General features: G+C 39.9%; 1 protein-coding gene across 15 annotated transcripts in view; it reads left to right on the forward strand.

The window, feature by feature from the left end:
• Acbd5 (acyl-Coenzyme A binding domain containing 5) overlaps positions 1–21,292 on the forward strand; it is a 46,348-nt gene that overhangs the window by 4,311 nt on the left and 20,745 nt on the right. For 5 of the 15 annotated variants that reach the window (NR_149742.1, NM_028793.3, NM_001102436.1 and 2 more), the window contains exons 3-8: positions 3,014–3,134; positions 5,668–5,740; positions 7,863–7,977; positions 15,009–15,143; positions 17,115–17,312; positions 18,000–18,106. Coding sequence is in view for 14 of the 15 variants with exons in the window: in NM_028793.3 (NP_083069.1) it covers positions 3,014–3,134; positions 5,668–5,740; positions 7,863–7,977; positions 15,009–15,143; positions 17,115–17,312; positions 18,000–18,106 (749 nt within the window). In the remaining variant the exon portion in view is untranslated. Of the gene's footprint in view, positions 1–3,013; positions 3,135–5,667; positions 5,741–7,862; positions 7,978–8,191; positions 8,225–15,008; positions 15,144–17,114; positions 17,313–17,999; positions 18,107–21,292 lie in introns of all 15 variants that reach the window. The other 10 variants (XM_006498385.4, NM_001355639.1, NM_001355637.1 and 7 more) reach the window with 3 other exon arrangements.

The raw sequence follows: 21,292 nt of genomic DNA on the forward strand, positions 1-21,292 counted from the left end.
AGGTCCTGGGTTCAATTCCCAGCAACCACATGGTGGCTCACAGCCATCTGAAATGGGATCTGATGCCCTTCTCTGGTGTGTCTGAAGACAGCTACAGTGTACTTAAATATAATAAAATAAATCTTAAAAAAAAAAAATTCCCAGTAACCACATGGTGGCTCACAGCCATCTGTAATGGGATCCAATGACCTCTTCTGGTGTGTCTGAAGACAGCTACAGTGTATTCATACATAAAATAAATCTTTGAAAAAATAAAATTACAAACAAACCTAATTATGTAAGGATTGATAGACTCTTAGTTATTAGACATGTAAATTTAAACACATCTGTTGCTTATGTCATAGGAACATCCTTAGGACAGAAGTAATGCTGTCTTACACTTAGTATATTTAATATATATTCTCAGTTTTTGTTTTTATACACTGTAATATGTACCATTTACCTAAGCCAGTAAACTGTAAATTTTGTTAGCTTACTGAAGATATGAGATAAAGTTGTTTAATTAAAGTTTTTTATTTCATTTACTGTGTGTATGTATCACTTGTGGAGGTTAGAGGACAATGTATAGGAGTTAATTTTCTCTTTCCATGGTGTCTTCGTTACGTGTGCCTTGGATGTGCTGAGTTGTCTCACCCACCTCCCCCTTTTACAGTTTTTGAATTTTTAAATTTAAATTTGTGCTATTAACTCATTCTAACTGTGGTTTTTCTGTTTTTATTCTTTGCTCTATAAAAAATAACTATCTTATTAGAATACTATACCTAAGAAAAAAATCCTGAATGTTGATATATAGGTAGTTATTATGGCAATTTTGGAATTAATTATACACTCTTTGCCAAACCTGAACTACTAGTTTTCAATTTGACTATGCTGTAATTTCTAGTTTTTTTAAAAAAGACCTAGTAGCTTTTGATTGCTGCATGTGATGCTTGATATATATAGTCTATTATCTTCAAACTATCTTTTTAGTTATTACTTTTAATAAAAATCTTTGCTTTTGAAAAGTATTAAGCACTGGGATGAAGAGATGGCTCAGCAGTTAAGCATCAGCATCAGGGATGCTGATCTTGATCCACAGGCAGCAGAAACCACAGAGTGCCACACTGGCATAGCGTGAGCACATAAAACCTCAAAGCCTGCCTCCACAGTAACAAGCCAACACCCACTCCATCAAGGTCACACCTCCTAATAATGCCATTCCTTTAGGCCAAGTATTCAAACATACTGGTCTGGGAGACCATTCCTATTCAAACCACCACAAACACTTACACATAATTAAAAAAACAAAACCAAGTTTTAAGCAGAAAAAGGAAAAATGAAGTAATAATCTCTATACCTACCTACTATTCAGAAACATCGCCTCTGAACATTTTAATGCATATGTGTTGTACTTGGTAGGTGATAGAGTGTTGCTTAGTAGACTATGTTAGCCTGGACCATACTGTGTAGCCCCACTGCTCATCCCATGCTGCCCAACTGCCTGTAACCCTCTTGCTTCTGTTTCCTGTGTGCTGAGTGAGAGTTCTGATATGTATTACTGTATTATTTACTCATGCACACACACTTATTTAGGTATAATTGTATATGGTGGGTTTTTTTTGGGTTTTGTTTTTGTTTTTTAGTGTGTGAATGTTCTGATTGTTCGTGTCCTTTTATGTGTCTAGTGCCCATGGCTGCTGGAAGAGATTATCAGATACCCTGGAGATAGAGTTATACATGGTTGTGGGTTACCACGTAGGTGTTGGGAATCAAATCTAGGGTCTGTGCAAGAACAGCCAGTGCTCTTAACTACCGACCCATCTCTCCAGCCTCTGTTTATAGCCTTTTAAAGATGCTTTCTTCCTTCCCCTATTTAATAGTAGGTCATGAAACTTCTTAAACCTTTAATTATATTTTCCTGCAATACAGTTTTTAGAACCGTAATGAACAATTAGTCTTTTAATAGGTATAATAGTTATTTAAAATATTAATATTTAAATTTATGACTTCTATTGAATATTGTAAGTTACAGTACTTGCTTATATAATTTGTGAGTTTTAAATATGAAAATGTTAGCGGTGTGGTGATGGTGCATGCCTTTAATTCCAGCACTTGGGAGGCAAAGGCAGGTGGATCTCTGAATTTAATGCCAGTATGGTCTACAAATTGAGTTCCAGGACAGCCAGTGCTACAAAGAGAAACCCTGTCTCAAAAATCAGAACAAAGAAACAAACACAAAAATCAAAAAGATATGATATTAGAAACATAAAAAACCAAAAATTTTAAAATGTATACTAACTTATTATGGAAAGTAAAGCTCTCGTGGGAATTGAGTGGCCCAAGTGAAAAAGCAACATGGTTACGTTGGCCAAATTTCAAGTTTTCCCCAGATAAAGGACTTTGGGAGAGCTAGTTGGGAAACATTAATTTATTCCTCCCTCCCTCCCTTCCTTCCTTTCTTTTTTTCTTTTCATTTTTTTGTTTTTTGTTTTTCATTTTTGTTTTGGAGAAAGGTTTCTCTGTGTAGCCTTGGCTGTTTGGAATTCATTCTGTAGACTAGGATGGCCTCGAACTCAGATCCACGTGCCTCTGCCTTCAGATTGCTGGGATAAAGGTTTGCACCACTGCCTGACCATCATTAATTTCTTTCAAAATGGTCTTCACATATTTTTTTTTAAATGTAACACTTGCTGGCTATTTTAGTTACATCTTTAAAATGGTTGTTAATTTATGTATTGAACTCATACTGTTTTTAAAAGTCTGAACTTGCAGAACTTTTTGAAATCATAGGAGCTGTAGCCCAGGTGTGGTTGTTCCTGCTTTAACTCAGCACTCATGAAGTTGATGCAGGAACATTGCTGTGAACCTGAAGCCAGTTTGGGTTGCATAGTAGGTCCAGGCATGACTGAGCTGCATCTGAATTAAACCAAACCAAATCAGAAAATTACTAAGTGTGTGTGGCTAAGCTAATACAGGGCTTTATGTTATAAGTGATAGTTCCAAGTGATCTGTGTTTAATGTATGTTTCCCATAGGATCATTCCAACCAACAAATGAAATGATGCTTAAGTTCTATAGCTTCTACAAACAGGCAACTGAAGGACCCTGTAAACTTTCACGGCCTGGATTCTGGGATCCTATTGGAAGATATAAATGGTAATTTCATTTATAGAGCTAAGAAAGACTTTTCATTTAAATGAGTTAATTATATAGCTGTTACCTATATGTTTTGTCCATAAAGCTTCCTAGGTATTTCTTACAATTTTATTTTTAAAGAGTTCTTAATATACTTTTACATAATTAGGAAAATCTTGGGGAAGATAGAAAAACAGCAAAATGTCGTGAGTAGGTACTTTACAGATAGAAAACTCAGAAAATGTTTGTACTTAGTTTTCTTTTTCTTTTGTAGAGGTTCCTTCCTCTACTCCCAGACTCATCTCCCATCTTTGCTGTTGGTAGTACAACTCAGTAATTCTAGCAGTCTCAGAGGATCAGGGATTCAAGGGCAGTTTGGGCTACATAGTGAGTATAAGGTCACCCCCACCCCCCAAAACAAAACAAAAAAACCCAACTTTTTCTTATCTCTTTGAGCTGCCAAGGAAAATAGTGGCTTTTGTTTGTCAAGTGAATTGTTTGCTTTGAGACTTGAAGGTAATGTGTAACAAGGAATGACTCAGGGACTGCCACATTAACTTTGGTCTAAAGTGACTTCTGACCCTTGAGAAGAATATTGGTTGTTAATGTCATGGCTAAAAGAGTCATGAAATATCTAGATGCTGTTCTATTTTCTAAATTGACTAATACTTGTGAACATCTTGATATGTGTAAATATTACTGCAGATTTACAAGTATCTGACAAAGGTTGATTTGGATTATACTTTATTAATAGAGTATGGTGATTAGTGCATCATGTTTTCAAACAGTTAAACCATTAGAGTCACAGATGAGGAAATAATTTCTTTCCCCCAGATTGTCAGAGTTAACTCCTTCTAAGAAAAATGTATGAAGACAGGATTTGTGGTTATTTTGAGACAGTCTCATTTTAAAACTCACATGTAGCTGAGGATGGCCTACCTTCTGCTTTCCCTTTCTGCCTTCCCAAATTTGGGGTTACAGGCAAGATTACAACCATGAAATACAGTTGCTAACTTATTCCATGTTTGGGATTGAACCTAGGGCCTTGTTGCATGCTAGGCAAGTACTTTTGTCTACTTGAACTAGGTCCTTAGTCCTGGTCCATCCTTAGTTCTAATATATAAATTGGTTGCATTAATAAAATTAATGGGGGAATTTTAACCAAAATGTTTTTTTGTTTACAACATGGCTTTCAGAGTTCTTATAATCTTCTAAACTATTCATTACTGTTAGTATTCTTTACAATGACATGAAACTTTTCTTTTTTTTTTTTTTTTTTTTTTTGAGGCTGGAGAGATTGCTCATTGGCTAAGAGCACTTGGTACTCTTGGAGAGAAATCTTGGGTTTGGTTCCTAGCACCCATACTAGATGCCTTACAACTGCTTGGGACTCCAGTTCCAGGGAATACAATGCCCTCTTCTGGCCTGTGAGGGCAATTGCATGTAAATGATACACATACACACTCAGGCTCACATAATATGATCCAAAAAAATAAAATAGATCTTTGGGGCTGGAAATATGGCTCAGTGGTTAAGTGTGTTTACTTTTGCACAGGACCTAAGTTCAGTTCCCAGCACCCATATGGTGGCTCACAACTGCCTGTAACTCCTAGGAATCCAACAACCTCTTCTGGCTTCTGTGAGTTCCTGCACACAAGTGGTGCACATAAACTCCTGTAGGTATACTATACACATGCTAATAAAATTTTAAAATTTCTTAAAACCTTTGAGAGGGTCCTTAGGAAATATTTATGAATAGTTTATAGTCTTCTGTACTCTATACATATGTTAATAGGTTAATGTTTAATGTTTTCAAATTCTAATTTTTTGACTGTTTATTTTACATATATGAGTTCATTGTAGCTATCTTCAGACACACCAGAAAAGTGCATTAGATCCCATTACAGTTGGTTGTGAGCCACCATGTGGTTGCTGGTTGAACTTAGGACCTCTGGAACATCAGTCAGTGCTCTTAACCAGTGAGCCATGTTGCTAGCCCTAAAATTCTATTTTTTTTTTTTTTCGAGACAGGGTTTCTCTGTGTAGCCCTGGCTGTCCTGGAACTCACTTTGTAGACCAGGCTGGCCTCGAGCTCAGAAATCCGCCTGCCTCTGCCTCCCAAGTGCTGGGATTAAAGGCGTGTGCCACCACGCCCTGCTATTTTTTTTTTTATACTTTCAAAAATGACTATAAAAGGTTTCATACGGCCATTTGCATGCATGTATGTACTATACTCTGAGCACATTCCTTCCATACTCTGGTATGCTCCTCCCCTTGCCCTTTTTTTCCTGAGTCCCCTTGTTCCTCATTTCCCTGACCTTTGATGGCATCAGCACAGACGTGAGCTTCTGTTGAAGCTTAGGATCTGTAAACAAGAGAGGTCTGATGTTTGCCGCCCTGAGAGCTGTTTAGCTCACTCCATAGGGTCTTCTCTACTCATACCCATTTCTGCACTTAGCATTACTGCATTCTTTGATGGCTTCAGGCATGAACTGTGATGCCTAGGTCAAAAATCAAGTATTTCTTGTTATTACTTTTGTATTTTCATTTCTAGGGATGCTTGGAGTTCACTGGGTGATATGACTAAAGAAGAAGCCATGATTGCATATGTTGAAGAAATGAAAAAGGTAGGGAAAATAATTTATAGCCGAGAATAAAAAATACTCAAAGGAGCTTGAATTTACTTTTTTTTGTGTGTGTGATAATAGGTGGGATTAAAACCATGCCAGTCAAGTCATCTACTAATTAAACTAAATGTCCAGCACCTGTGATTAATTTTTTTTTTTTTTTTGGAGACAAGGTCTTATGTAACTTAAGCAGCCTCAGCGTTGACAAGTGACAGACGATGACCTTATGGATGGGTACCACACAGCCCCGTTTTATGTGATGTTGGAGATCATGGAGATCATGAAGCCATGGCTTCATGCATGCTGGGGAAGCACTCTGTTAACTGAACTACATGTCCAGCTCAGTCTGATGATCTTAAAGAAATTGCCTTTGAGCATAAAAGAAATCAGTTAATAAGGGAATTAGTCTCCCCAACCCCAGAGGATTTTCAACAACTTCTATGTGGAAATTTCAGAATTTTTTTTTTTTCAGTCTTGACTATGCTACCCTTTGTTGTGCCCTTTGTTACAATTTCACAACTTTTATTTAGTAGACTTTAGCACAGAGGGCAGAGTTTAATTCTTCTGCTGTTAGCACTATCACTAGCATAAACACAAAGGAGTCTTTCAAAAGCAGAGAAAGTCAAAAGGCATTGCAGTTTGATAAGTGTTTTAAAAAGTTATACTTAGTTATTTGCGTGTATCTGTGTCATAGTGCACGTAAGACACTCAGGAGCCAACTTGTAAGGATTGGTTCTCTCCTTGTATTGTATGGGTGCTCAATGTTGACCTCAGGTTGTCTGCCTTGGCAGCAAGTGCCTTTGTTCACTGAGCCAGCTTGATGGCCTTTCTTTTTTTTTTTTTCTTTTTTTGTTTTTGTTTTTTTCGAGACAGGGTTTCTCTGTGTAGCCCTGGCTGTCCTGGAACTCACTTTGTAGACCAGGCTGGCCTCGAGCTCAGAAATCCGCCTGTCTCTGCCTCCCAAGTGCTGGGATTAAAGGTGTGCCCCACCACTGCCCCGCTTGATGACCTTTCTTAACCTCAAATCATATATAATTTTCAAGATATATTTATATAATTCAGTTGAACTGACAGTAATCTTTATTCATTATTTTTCTATTCAGTTTTATAAAGTAATGGTTTAGCCACAGTTTAACGTGAGAAAGAAACGAGTAATTACAACTACTTGCACTTGTAATTCTAGCACCCTGGACTCTTGGGCAGGAGGATCTCTGTGAGTTCAAGACCAGCCTGGCCTACATAGGGAGTTCCAAGACAGTCAGGGCAACAAAGTGAGATCTGTGTACCTCCTGCCCCCAAAAACAACAACAACAAAACAAACCCAAAACTAAAACCAAACAAATGGATGATTCTAAATTGTCCCATAGTCTTGAAGGTGTCAAAGTGTTTATCAATTCCTGCTTTTTGTTCTTTTAGAAACTTCCTTAGTGAGGCAGAGGCAGGCGGGTTTCTGAGTTCGAGGTCAGCCTGGTCTACAAAATGAGTTCCAGGACAGCCAGGGCTACACAGAGAAACCCTGTCTCAGAAAAAACAAAACAAAACAAAAAACCAAAAAACCAAAAAACCAAAAACAACAAAAAAAAACCTTCCTTAGTATCAAACAGTGGATATGAGAGGATTTTATTCTAGTGCTATGCCACACCCGTTTTTGATGTACAACTTAAAGATTCTCACATAGTTTCACATGAAGCCTGTGTCTTTGAGTGAGAATACTTTTAAAATAAAAAATATTTTCTTTATGCGTATGTGTGTGTGCCCAAGTGTATGTGGAGCACATGCATATTGGAGCCCTCAGAGGGTAGAAGAGGAACTATAGATGCTTGTAAGCCACCATGTGGGTGCTGGGTCGGAACCTGGGTCCCCTTTAAGAATATCAAGTTCACTTTAACAGGTGAGCCATCTCTCCAGCCCCAGGAAATCTTTTAGATCTTTAGTATATATATCTTTAATTTGCTTGAAAAAAATGTAGTCTATATACATTATATATAATGTATTCCCTTTGGGTTATGTGCTAATGAATTTCAAATCTGAAAATTATTGACAAACTGGAAAAAGATTTTATATAACTACAGATCAACTTAATAGTTAGTGATTTTACAGTATTCCTTCCTCTTACTTACAGATTATTGAAACCATGCCCATGACTGAGAAAGTGGAAGAGTTGCTGCATGTTATAGGTCCATTTTACGAGATTGTAGAAGACAAAAAGAGCAGCAAGAGTTCTGACTTGACCTCAGGTTGTATGATTTTTGTTTCTTTTTAAACCACACCATCTCATGAACAAGGTTGGAGCAGGCTGGCTTCCTTCCTCACTGCCCTGTACCTGGGATCACAGGCGTGTTTAATCCCACGTAGTGCTGTGTTACTTTTCCCTCTTAACTCAGCAGCTGATATATTGTGCATACACTAACCCCTATATGTCTAATTTTCTCTTTTACTTTCACATGCCAGTCCGATTGGAGAAAATCTCTAAGTACCTAGAAGGTAGGAATAATGAAATCCATGTAAAACTTTTGTTTAAAGTTTCCAAGGCAGTGGTGCTGGAGTGACGGCTCAGTGGTTAAGAACACATCCTATTTTGCAGAGGAGCAAGTATGATTCCCAGCACCTATGTCAGGCAGCTTATATCTGCCTATTACTCTGGCTCTAAGGCATCACTGGGTGCCATCTTGGCTTTGTGGCCACCTCCACACACACATAGAATACCCTCATACTCACATACCTGCAAACATAAAAGTAAAGATAAGTAATGGGGTTGAAGAGATGGCTGGCTGAGTGGTTAAGAGCACTGACTGCTCTTCCAGAGGTGCTGGGTTCACTTCTAGCACTGACATGGTGCCTCACAACTGTCTCTAACTATAGTTCTACAGAATCTTGTGTCCTCTTTTGACCTCTGAGGGTACCAGGCATGCAAATGGTGCATAGATATATGTGCAGCCAAAACACCCAAATATAAAATAAAATTAAATAACTAAAGACAACTAATAGAAAAATAAATAATGAAAAGTGTACAGGGAAATAATTCTGTACACATATATAAAACATAAATTTATCATCTAGAAATTGTTATCCAAACCACACATATTGTATTGTGTGTTGTGGATGGCCCTGGTGCTGTTGTATTTTGATGTTAACTCCATTTTCCCAGGTGGGGTTGTCTGGAATGAGTCACATACTCAGGTGACTTCTTGTGAACCTTCCTCTAATGAATAAAGGAGTCAGTCACTGGGGGAGTAGGCAGGACTTCTGGGTTGGATGGAGGAAGAGAGGATGCAGGAGAGAGATAGGGGCTTTTGGACAGGGGTAGCGAAAGGACAAGATGGAATTACTAATGTCTCCTGGTTAGATGGCGAATCCATCAGGATGCACCACTGGAAGATTTAGATTTAATTGGTTTACAAGATTAGGATTTTAGCTGATACGCCCAGGGATTGAGTTACCATTGTTTCTGAACTAAGTTTGTGTGGTGTTTTCCTTCACTTGACTTGACTGGGTTCCAGAGAGAAAGGTACAGCGGCAAAGCATGGGTTAGCCTGATGTGTACCACAGAAGGCTGGGGGAGTTTTGAAGCATGGGGCTGGTGTGGCAGTGACCCCCCAGTGGGAACTTAGCGAACTGGGTGGAGAGATTTTGGAGCTCTGAGTCAGAGAGTCTCCATGAGATAACAGGCCAGCCATTGCCCAGCAGTGCATGGCTGGCTAGCCCTCTGGCACCGTGCCTGCAATAGTGTGGATTCAGTTTTTAATATTTCCTGAAACAAAAGTGTATGTTTTAACCTTATTAAAATTTGCCAAGTGGTTCATTTTTATATTACAGAAATATAGAATTTATAGTTTTTTGTGTTCTTTATTAAATTAAAATATTATTTATTTAGTGCGTTCATGCTGCTATGCCAAGGATAGAGGTCAGAGGGCAAACTGTGGGACTCGATTATCTATTTCTTCCTAGTGAGTCCTAGGGGTCAGATTAAGGTCCTTGGTCATGGCAACAAGAGCCTTTAACCACTGAGCCATCTCACTGTCCAGTTTTGTTTTCATAAATGATTTTGTCTTACGAAATATGTTATTTATACCATGGATTAAATGTGTTTTTTTTTAGCTTATTTGTAAAATATTTATTTATTTAGAAACAGTTTCTTGTCATAACCCTGGCTTTGAACTTATTCTATAGATGAGGATAGTCTTGAACCAGGTCAGTCTGTTTCCACCTCTCAGGTTGTGGGGCTACAGGAGAGTGTTTTCATGCTTCCTGCTTCTGTACTTACTTACAAATTCATTTATATGACACAGAGTCCATCCTGGTTGGCCCAAAATGTACTATGTAGAAGAGGCTGACCTGGAACATTCATCATCTTTCCTCTTAGTACTAGAATTTTTTCCCCCCCCCCCCGAGACAAGGTTTCTCTGCGTAGCCCTGTCTATCCTGGAACTCCTTCTGTAGACCAGGCTGGCCGCAAACTCTGAGATCCTCCTCCTGCCTCTGCCTCCTGAGTGCTGGAATTAAAGGCATGTGTCACCACTACCCAGCTTCATCTTCTCTTGTTAATAGTATTTTATTCTTTTGTATTGTAGATTTGAATGCTTTTTTTTTAAATTTAATTTTTTAGTTATGTATTATTACTAAATAGAAATAGAATTGTTTTGCTATATCAATCTTATATGTTTCATTTGCATTTACCATTTATTCTAATGGCTTTCTTCCATCCATCCATCCATCCATCCATCCATCCATCCATTCATTTTTGAGATAGGGTCGTACTTTGTAGCCCTGGCTGGCCTAGAAATCATAAGAGATTTATCTGCCTCAGCCTCCTAAGTACTAGGATTAAAAATCTCTGCTATCATACCAGAGATTATTTTTTTCTTCTTGTTTCTGGTATTCAGAATTTTCTGTACATATGAGCATGCCATAAATAGCAGATTATTTTTACAAATTATTTTTTAATTTTATGCATATGCATATCTTGTCTGGAAGTGTTTGTGTACCACTTGTATGCCTGGTGCCCTTGGAGGCCAGAAGAGGGCATCAGATCCCCTGGAACTGGAGTTGCAGATGATTGTGAGCCACTGTGTGGGTACTGGGAGTTGAACCCAGGACCTTTTGAAGAATATACAGTGTTCTTAACTATGGACCCATCTCTCCAGCTCCTAGATCAGTTAGTGAAAAGATTTATTTATTTGTATTTTACACATATGGGCGTTTTGTCAGCGTGTGTACCTTTGTACCACTTGTGTGCCTAATGCATCATATCTCTTGGAACCTCAGTCTCCGTGATTATGAGCAACCACTTATGAGTATGTGGGTTCTCAGCATAGAATCCAGATCCTAAGCAGCCCGTACTATTAACCCCTGTGCCAATCTCTCAAGGTATTTTGCTCTGTGAGGTTAAAGAAGTTCTGTTGTATTCTTTGTTTTTTTTACCACTTTTATTTTTTTATTACTTTATTTTTTTACAGTCCAGTCGTTACCCCCCTCCAAGTCCTCCCTCCCACACACCACCACCTCCCCGCCCCCCAGGCCTCCCAACTCCATGGGGCCTCAAGTCTCTCAAGTGTTAGGTGAGACTTTTTTCACTGAGGACAGAGCAGGCGGTCCTCTGCTATATATGTGTTGGGAGCCTTGGACCAGCTCCTGTATGCTGCCTGGTTGGTGTCTCAGTGTCTGAGAGATCTCAGGGGTCCGGGTTAATTGAGATTGCTAGTCTCCTTATGGGGTCACCCTCCTCAGCTTCTTCCAGCCTTGGTTGGGTATAAGTATCTGCATCTGTCTCAGTCAGCTGCTTGTTGAGCGTCTTGGAGGACAGCCATGCTAGGCTCCTGTTTTTAAGAACATCACAGCATTAGTAATAGTGTCAGGCCTTGGAGTCTCCCCTTGAGATGGATCCCAAGTTGAGCTGGTCACTGGATCACCATTCCCTCAGTCTCTTCTCCATTTTTGTTCCTTCAGTCCTTTTAGATAGGAACAATTCTGGGTCAGAGTTTTTGATTGGGATGGCAACCCCATCCCTCTACTTGATGCCCTGTCTTTCTACTGGAGGTGGACTCTACAAGTTTCCTCTCCCCACTGTTGGGCATTTCATCTAAGGTCCATCCATCCCTTTGATTCCTGAGAGTCTCTCACCTCCCAGGTCTCTGGTACTTTCTAGAGGGTCCCTCACCTTCCATCCCCAAGATTGCATCCTTACTTGAGCCCTTCTGCTTTTAATCTTTTTGAGTTCTGTGGATTCTATCCTGGGTATTCTGTTCTTTCTTGGCTAATAGCCATTTATTAGTGAGAACATGCATGTCCTTTTGGGTCTGAGTTACCTCACTCAGGACGATATTTTCTAGTTCCATCCATTTGCCTGCATAATTCATGATGCTCTCATTCAGCTATTAAAGCTGAGTAGTACTCCATTGTATACATAAACCACGTTTCTTGTATCCATTCTTCTGTTGTGGGGCATCTGAATTGGTTCCAGCTCTGGCTATCACAGATAAGGCTGCTAAGAGCACAGTACAGCATTTGCCCCTGTGGGTGGTTGTGAGCCACCATGTCATTGCTAGGATTTGAACTCAATGACTCAGTCATTGCTCTTAACCACTGAGCTATCTCACCAGCCCTGTGGGGTTCTTGTTACATTTGATGAAGATGTCCACTGGTGGAGTTTCTTTGCGTGTGTGTGTGTGTGTGTGTGTGTGTGTGTGTGTGTGTGTGTGCGCGTGCGCGCGTGCGCACTTGTTTTAACTTTTTCTTGTTCTTATTTTAATAATGAAAATGAAAAAAAAGGTACTGTCATGCTTAGCATACACAAGACCCTAGGAAAAAGGCCTTTGGTATGTAATACAGTAAATACCTGAGGACTGGGAGTGAACATTATTCTTATCATGGGATAAGACCCATAGTCTGATTCTTAGAACTACAAAACAACCTATGGAGATGACATGATTCTATCATAGAAAATAGGCTTGAAGTGTTAGTCTTCTGTTTGATTAGTTAGGTGGACTTAAATAAGAATGGAGGCCTTGTTGGGTGGTGGTGGTGGGACATTCCTTTAATCTCAGCACTCTGGAGGCAGAGGCAGGTAGATCTTAGTCTCTGTACCCCAAACCCTAAAGATAAGAAAATAAATAAATAAATAAATGAAGTAAATAGTGCCTGATTCAGCAGCACAGCGCTAAACTGAATAACACAGTGCTTAGCACAGCCCCGTGCAAGGATGATGCTAAACTGAATAGTACAGTGCTTAGCACAGCCCCGTGCAAGGATGATGGTACAGATTCCTGTAGCATTCTCTGTCTAATAGAAAGAAATTAGCTGGATGGACTGTGTGCCGGTCATTTTAGCACTTTGGAAGCAGAGGCAGAAGGACTACTACAAGTTTGAGCCCAGTCTGATCTACATCGTAAGTTCTAAACCAGTCAGGGCTGTAGTGTGAGACTTTATCTAACAAACGATTAAAATGGAGTCCAGCTATACTATTAAGGGGACTGTTGATAGGGCTAAAAATAGTATATTGATGTTTTCAACAGGCTAGCAAATTGTTTTTCATTTACTATGTATGTAGCTCATTTATCTCCAACTTTTTCAATTGATGTCAATTTTAAAATTAATTTTTCCCTTGGCTTTAAAAAGGGTAGTTAAGACAGTGTTATAGTTTTTGTTGTAAACTGGTAATTGAAGGAATTTGTGTAGTTATAAATGTATAGAGTTGTCATCATTTCTATATGCTTGGCCTAGCTAGTGTCACTGTTAGGAGGTGTGGCCTTGTTTTAGATGTGTCACTGTGGGCATGGGCTTAAGACCCTCACCCTAGCTCCCTGGAAGTTAGTCTTTCACTAGCAGCCTTCAGATGAAGATGTAGAGCTCTCAGCTCCTCCTGTACTATGCCTGCCTAGATGCTGCCATGCTCCCACCTTGATGATAATGGACTGAACCTCTGAACCTATAAGCCAGCCCCAATTAAATGTTGTCCTTATGAGAGTTGCCTTGGTCATGGTGTCTGTTTCAGCAGTAAAACCCTAACTAAGACAGAAGTTGGTACCAGGGACCTGGGTATTGCTGTGATAGGCCTGACCATGCTTTTGGTTGGAAGAATGTGGATTTGGGGACTTTGGATTTGGCAAGCAGTGGAATGCTTTAGTGGGGCTTAGTGGGCTATCCTAGTAGGAATATGGAAAATTTTGTTTCTGAGAGTAACTTGAATTGTGTGAACCTGACCCAGGTTTCTGTGGAGAATGTCAATATGTGGCCTAGAGACTGTTTTTATGGTATTTTTGGTGAAAAATATGGCTACTTTTTGTCCTTGTCTGAAGAGTCTGCCTGAAGCTAAGGTAAAGAGACTCAGATTAATTGCATTGACAAAGAAAGTCTCAGAAACAGCCATCATGGACTTTGTTCTCTGGTTAAGTTTCATGAAGAACGCTTAAACCAAGCATATAGCAAGCTGAGAAAGGGGAAATATAAAATTGTTTCAAATATTAAAGGGGCACCAGGAAGTGAAATGGAGCTGAATCCTGTGTCCAAGGAGATTAAATTGAATTAAGGGACTAGTAACCTTGGGGCAAGATCCCACCCAGCTAAATTTAGGTCCAGACATGGTAGCACAAGCCTTTAATCCCAGGAGGCAATGGCCAGAGATCTGTGAGTTCAAGGTCAGCCTGAGACAGAGCAAGTTCTAGGTGAGGAAAAATTTAAATCCAGGGTTGGAAGACCACACCTTTAATCCCAGTGTTTAGGAGGCAGGCATGTAGAAATTCTGAGTTCAAAGTCAGTCTACAGAGCAAGTTCCAGGACAGCCAAACTTAGGCAATGAAGGAGTTGGAAAACAGAAAGCTGGTGATAATGTAATAGAACAAGGGAGCCACGTTCTAGCCCCAGCAAGTGGCAGAACTCTGCAGTGTTGGCCATGTAGCTTGGGCTTTAGACTGAAAAATAGAAGGAACTACTGGGACAATTGGTACTGGTTAGCTGGAGCTAAGAAATTAGCGGTGATTAAGAAGAGACCAGCATCATTGATCTGGAATTGTCTGGGAAGTGTTGTCTGAGAGCACAAAGAAGCTGTGTTCCAGAGTTAGCCAAGATTGTACCTTGTGCTGCAGCTCTACTTGGTAATGTGTAAGAGTCACTAGGTGGTACTTTTTTTTCTTCTGTGTATGAGTGTTTTGCCTTTGTGTATGTAAGCGGAACTGGAGTTATGGACAGCTACAAGCCACCATGTGGGTACCAAAACTTGGAAGGATAGCCAGTGCTCTTAACCTCTGACCCATGTTTTTATTTCATGTTTTAGATCTTGGTAATGTTCTGACCTCTTCAAATGCCAAAGCTGTTAATGGTAAAGCAGAGAGCAGTGATAGTGGGGCTGAGTCTGAAGAAGAAGAGGCCCAAGAAGAGTTAAAAGGAGCAGAACAGAGCGGCAGTGATGGTAGGTGTTGGGTACCTGGTTAATACAGCTAATAATAATTTTGTACTTGATAAAAGGACAAGAGAAAATTTGTGCTGATTTTTGAAAAAAATTGTATATGATTAATGCATGTGGCAGCATTTGGGGTATTGACTGTACTATCAAGGTCTTCAGTGGATCAAAATGTTCTGCTAAGTGGATGCTGAAGTCATCGATTGGATGGAACACAGGGCCCCTAATGAAGGAGCTAGAGAAAGTAACCAAGGAGCTAAAGGGTTCTGCAACCCTATAGGAGTATCAACAATATGAACTAACCAGTACCCCACAGAACTGTGTCTCTAGTTGCATATGTAGTAGAGGATGGCCTAGTTGGCCATCAGTGGGAGGAGAGGTCGTTGGTCTTTCAAAGATCATATGCCCCAGTACAGGGGAATGCCAGGGCTAGGAAGCAGGAGTGGGTGGGTTGGGGAGCAGGGCTGGGGGAGGGTATAGGGGACTTTTGGGATAGTATTTGAAATGTAAATGAAGAAAATATCTAATTAAAAAAAAGGAAAATAAATTAAAAAAAAAGTTCTGCTATGGACTATCTAGGTAGCCAGCCTTAATGAATCATCAATCAAATAGGAGTTAGCTTAGGGTGGACAAGAGTAACCTACTTTTCCAAATGTTCTGCATACAATGACATATAATTAAGAAAAGGGTATTTACTTTTATTATGTGTAGGCGTGTTTTGTCTGCATGTGTGTCTGTGTACTATGTGTGTGCAGTACCCTCAGAGGCCAGAAAAGGGAATTTGGGACTAGAATTGCAGATGGTTGTGAGATGCCATGTGGGTGTAGGGAATAGAACCCAGTCCCTCTGGAAGAGCAACCAGTGTTCTCAACCGCTGAGCCGTCTCTCTATTCCAGTACTTATAATTTTAATTTATCCGAAACACTGCCTCAGTGTTTTGAGTTGATTTTATTCTAATTCTAACTACCCAAATACTCAGCAATCTCTGGAGACAACTTCTTTCTTTCCTTCCTCTTCTCTCCTCTTTCTCTTCCTGTTTTCACTGTCTTATTGCCATGAGAATTTTTGACATCTACATAATGCGTCAACACTTAAATTCTGTTTTTTTTTTTTATTTGAATAGAATCACATCTTTCTCTTTTCCTCTTTTTTCCCCTCCCATTTCTTTTCTGTTTTCCAGCAAAGGCTACACATCTTTTCATTTAAAGGTACTCAGCACGGCTGCTCAGACTGTATTAGTGCCAGAAGCCCAAAGTGAAAATAGAGCATTTAAGGACACATAGTGAAACCATTTCTCAGAAAAACCAAAACTGGGTTTTTTTCACGGTGGTGGACACCTTTAATTTCAGTGATTGGGAGGCAGTCTCTGTGAGTAGTGCTGTAATACCTACAGAAACCAAACGAAAGAGCAAGATAATGGTTTTTTTTTCCATATGGAGATTTATTTTGTTTTCGTGTGCGTCTATGTGAGCGTATTGTTGCCTACAGAGCTAGCAGAAAGTATTGGATCCTCTGTAGCAGGAGCTCTAGGCAATTGTGAGTCTGACGTGGGTGCTGGGCAATCTCTGTTGCCCAAGATGATGAAGATGAGGAGGAGGAAGCAGAGGAAGAGGAGGGGGAATAGGAGAAGGAGGAAGAAGAGGGGAGGAAGAGGAGGAGGAATAGTGGTGGGGAATGGGAGCATTTTGAAAAGTTAATGTGAATTTTGGGTGAGCTTTGGTATGTAGTAGTTCCTTTTGCAAGGAGCCACTCATTTCTCCTATCTAGATGGGAAGCCATTCAGAGGATTTTGGTAGTTTGGGAATTGACTAGTGATTCTAGGGAAAAAAATGTTTTTTTTCTTTCTATGTAGACTAGGCTGGCCTTGAACTCAGAATCCATCTACTTCTGCCTCTTGAGTGCTGGGATTAAAAGCTAAGTCATTATGCCTGGCTACAGGGTACTTTTGTACATCTCCTTTCTTTTTTTTTCCCATACAAGATAAGAAAACGCTGAAGAAATCAGCAGATAAGAATTTGGAAATCATTGTTACCAATGGCTATAAAGGTAGCTTTGTTCAGGATATACAGAGTGACATTCATACTGATTCTTCCCGGAGCACCAGAAGCAGTGAAGATGAAAAGCCTGGAGATGAGAGCTCTCAGCAGACAGGACACACCATTGTCTGTGCTCACCAAGGTATTGTCCTCACGTGATCCTCTCCAATCATTTTCCAACAGTTAAAACACTCTTACTAGTTCTAGGATGGTTAGAAATCAGTTAGGACTTAAATTTTCATGTTTAGTAATATCTTCTTAGGGTTTGTTAATACTGTAAGGGTTGGTTGCTTTGAAGCACAGTGAATTAGAGTCAGGGCATTTTCTTACATTTGTTTCTTTTTCATTTTGTTCATCATGTGTGCTGTGTGTACCATGGTAAGTCTGTGGAGGGTCTGTGAGGTCAGGAAGGACAACTTGAGTTTCTACCATGTGAGTTCTGGGGACTGAATTTAGGTTGGCCGCCAGCTCCCCTAGTCTTTGAGCCATGGTATATTTTGCTAGGATCACGCTTTGTAGACCTGGTGGCCTAGAACTGCTGATCATTCTCCTGCCTTAACTGCCTGAGTCTAGCTGAAGTTTGTTCAGTTAAGTAGATAAAGTTTTGGAAGCTTATTTAAAAACCATGACTTGGAATCAGGAAGAGTGGACTATGTGTAACTTCAGCACTTCAGAAGCTGAGGCAGGAACCTTGGAGGTTTGAGACCATCCTGGTAGACCGATTTCTCTCCCAGAATGAGTATAATGCCGAATTGTTAAAAATGAATGAAAATATATTTTTCTTGTCTTAGAGTATAGTTACACTGTCTGGACATTTGTTTGTATTTAGATAGAAATGAAGATCCCAGTGAAGATGCTTCAGGAATACACCATTTAACAAGTGATTCAGATAGTGAAGTGTACTGTGACTCTATGGAGCAATTTGGACAAGAAGAGGTAAAGATGACATTTTCCTATTGGCAGATCTTTTGAGTGGTGTTTCCAGTGCACAGAATATAGTATGACATTCCTGAATGGAAATGCCATAATAAAACCCATCACTTTGTGTGTTAACAAGAACTAGCAAAAAGCCATCTAATGCATAACTTCAGTTAGTAGCTAAGAAGCCTCTTCATTGCTTTGGAGACATGCCTATTGTAGGGCAAAGTGTTTGCTTTGCAAGCCTGTAGACTTTAGATTCTCAGAACTTGCACAAAGCTGGAGGATGTTTGTAATCTTAGTACTCCAAAAGTGAGATGGGATGTAGAAGGTCATAAGCCAACTAAACTGCTGTATGTCCTGATGAAGAACAAAAGACCCTGTTTACTGGAAAGCAAAGGTAGACATTTGAGTTTGTGGTTCTTTAACTACCACATGTGGGCTGTGGCTCTCTGCTAAAATAACAGCCATGAACACATTGGAGTACCTACTACATATCACACATGCATAAACTTTCTCTCTCTCTCTCTCTCTCTCTCTCTCTCTCTCTCTCTCTCACATACACACACACACAGACATGACTAAACCTTGAAAATGCTTAAACATTTATAGTTTTATGTGTGTGTGAGTATGTGTAAATTAAAGTTTATAATAAAGGTGAGAGATGGCTCAGTGTGTAAGAGAACTTACTGCACAAATATGTGAGCACCTAGGTTTGAATTCTCAGCATCCATATCAAAACCATGTGTAGAGGCCAGCATGGTGGTGCACAACTTTAATCCCAGAACTCAAGAAGCAGTGACAGGCAGATTTCTGTGAGCTTAGTCTCTCAGGGCTATATTGTAAAACTGTCTCAAAGGAAAAGAAAGCCATTAGTGGCTATGTGTGCCTGACCCTCTTCAATACCATGGGGAGCAGAGAGAGGATGGCCACTGGGGTTTTTTGCTGTCAGGTCTAGGTTCAGTGAGAAATCCTATAGGCGATCAGATACTGTCTGCATGTGTACCATGGGGGTACATGCCTGCACTGATACATGGGCATATCTCACACACACACACACACACACACACACACACACACACACACACACACACATAATATACCACATCATTTTATTTGAATACTACAATAGTAGAATTAGAATACAATTATATTAGAACACTACATTAGAATTAGCATGCTAATATAATAGTAGAATAATATAATAATATAGAATTCCATGATAATTTACCTTATGTGCATTTTATAAATATTCTGTAGCAGGGAGAATGGAGGTGTAAACTGTGTAACCATGAGCTTTTCTACCTGGCCTCTTTGTTCTCAGAACAATGACTCTGAAACTTAATTATTTATGAATAAATGCCTAGGCCAAAAGCTATGACTCATTCCCTGACTAGCTCATAACTTTTATAACAAAAATATTATATAACAAATGGGTTCATTTATTTATTCTAGTCTGTGTCTCCCACCTGGCTAATTACCTCTCCTCATTTTCATTCGTCCATCTCTTCTGAGTCTGGACAAAGTCTCTCACCTCTCTAACTTCCAGAGTTCCAATCTCTCTCTACCACAATTCCCACCTTCTATTTCCTGCCTTAGCTAATAGACCATCAGCTTTTTATTGACAGGTGATACTTCTCTGTACAAAACTGTTTATGCTACTGTCCCTGCTAAAACATTGATTAGTGAAGAAAATTGAATGATCTTCAGATGTAAATTCTTCATACTGACTATATTCCAGTCAGTTAAAATTTTTAGTTCTAGGGCTGGGGAGCTTGTTTAGCAGTTAAGACCCAATTTCGAGTGTTAGCATCCATGTCAAGACAGGTCACAGTTGCCTATGAACCCAGCTGCGGGGGATCTGGTGCCCTCTTCTGGGCTTTAAGGGTATTACTCTTATTTGCAAACACCATACAAAGTCACATACAAAATGTTTACATGTGCGCACGTATACACACACACACACACACACACACACACACAACTACAAGTAAAATGAAAACTTTAAAACCAAAAACTACTTTCGTAAAAATAATATTCAGATTGTCTGTGGTTGGATGTGGTGGCCTATACCTTTAATTCTAGCAGTTGGGAGGCAGAGGCAGTCATATCCCCAAGTTTGAGGTCAGCCTAGTTTACATAGAAAGGTCTAGGCCAGCCAAGGCTACATAGTAAGACTCCCAAAAACAAAATAAAAAACAAAATAAAAAACAACAAAAAACCCATGAAAATTAGTTATTAGTACCCCCCCACCCCCTTCAAGATAAAGCTATACTATGTAGCTTTGGCTGGCTCAGAACTCCATATGCACTCATGTCTGGTGTTGATAGAGATTGACCTGTGATGGCACCTGCCTGTGCCTCCCTCATTCCTCCCTTGTGCAGCATGGCATATACTTTTATGTTTTCACTTTTTTCTTCATCTTTCTTAATCCTTAGGAGTCCAGTCTTGGTTCCTGCTTATTTGGTTTCAGCCATGATATGGCTGATAACTGTCAACAAAACACAGCGTGTTCTCTCTTCTGAACTCACTCTGCCTAGTGTGCTGGCACTAGTTTTATGTCAACTTGGCAGAAGCTGGAGTAACTTTGGGAAGGGGACTCTCAATTGAGAAAATGTTCCCACCAAAATATCCTTGTGGGGTCTTGATTGTGATTGATGTACATGGGCCCAGATTACTGTGGACAGACACAGCACCATTGGGCCTATGCTCCTGGATGGTGGAAGAAAGCAAACTGAGTGAGCCGTGAAGAGCAAGGCAGTAAACACCACTCTTTCATGGGTTCCTGCCTTGCCCTTCTTGCCTCAGTGATGACGTACAAGCTGTATGGTAAAATGAACTCTTTCTTCCCTACTTGCTTTTGGTCATGGTGTATTTAGCACATAACAGAAACTCTGAGACACCTATGGCTTCAGTTTTCACTTGCTTGTCTCTGAACCGTTTTCTTTTTCTGTTCTCCTACAGTCTCATCTTCTGTATTTATTGTAGTATGTCACCAAACTGTCTAGTCTGCAGAGCTCTTCTCTTGCTTTCCGCGCAATTGTTTTTAAGACCAATATGATTCTTTTGGAAGCTTTCAAACCATCTTCCATCCACCTACATTGCTGGCGTCTGTCACCGTGAAGCCGTTGGTCTGGCTCATGCTCACTTGTGCTTTTTGCTTTTGCATCAGTGGCTGGCTGTAGTTCTGGCTGGTCTGGAGCT

The sequence above is a fragment of the Mus musculus genome, chromosome 2 (genome assembly GCF_000001635.26).
Source record: "Mus musculus strain C57BL/6J chromosome 2, GRCm38.p6 C57BL/6J".
Lineage (NCBI taxonomy): Eukaryota > Metazoa > Chordata > Mammalia > Rodentia > Muridae > Mus > Mus musculus.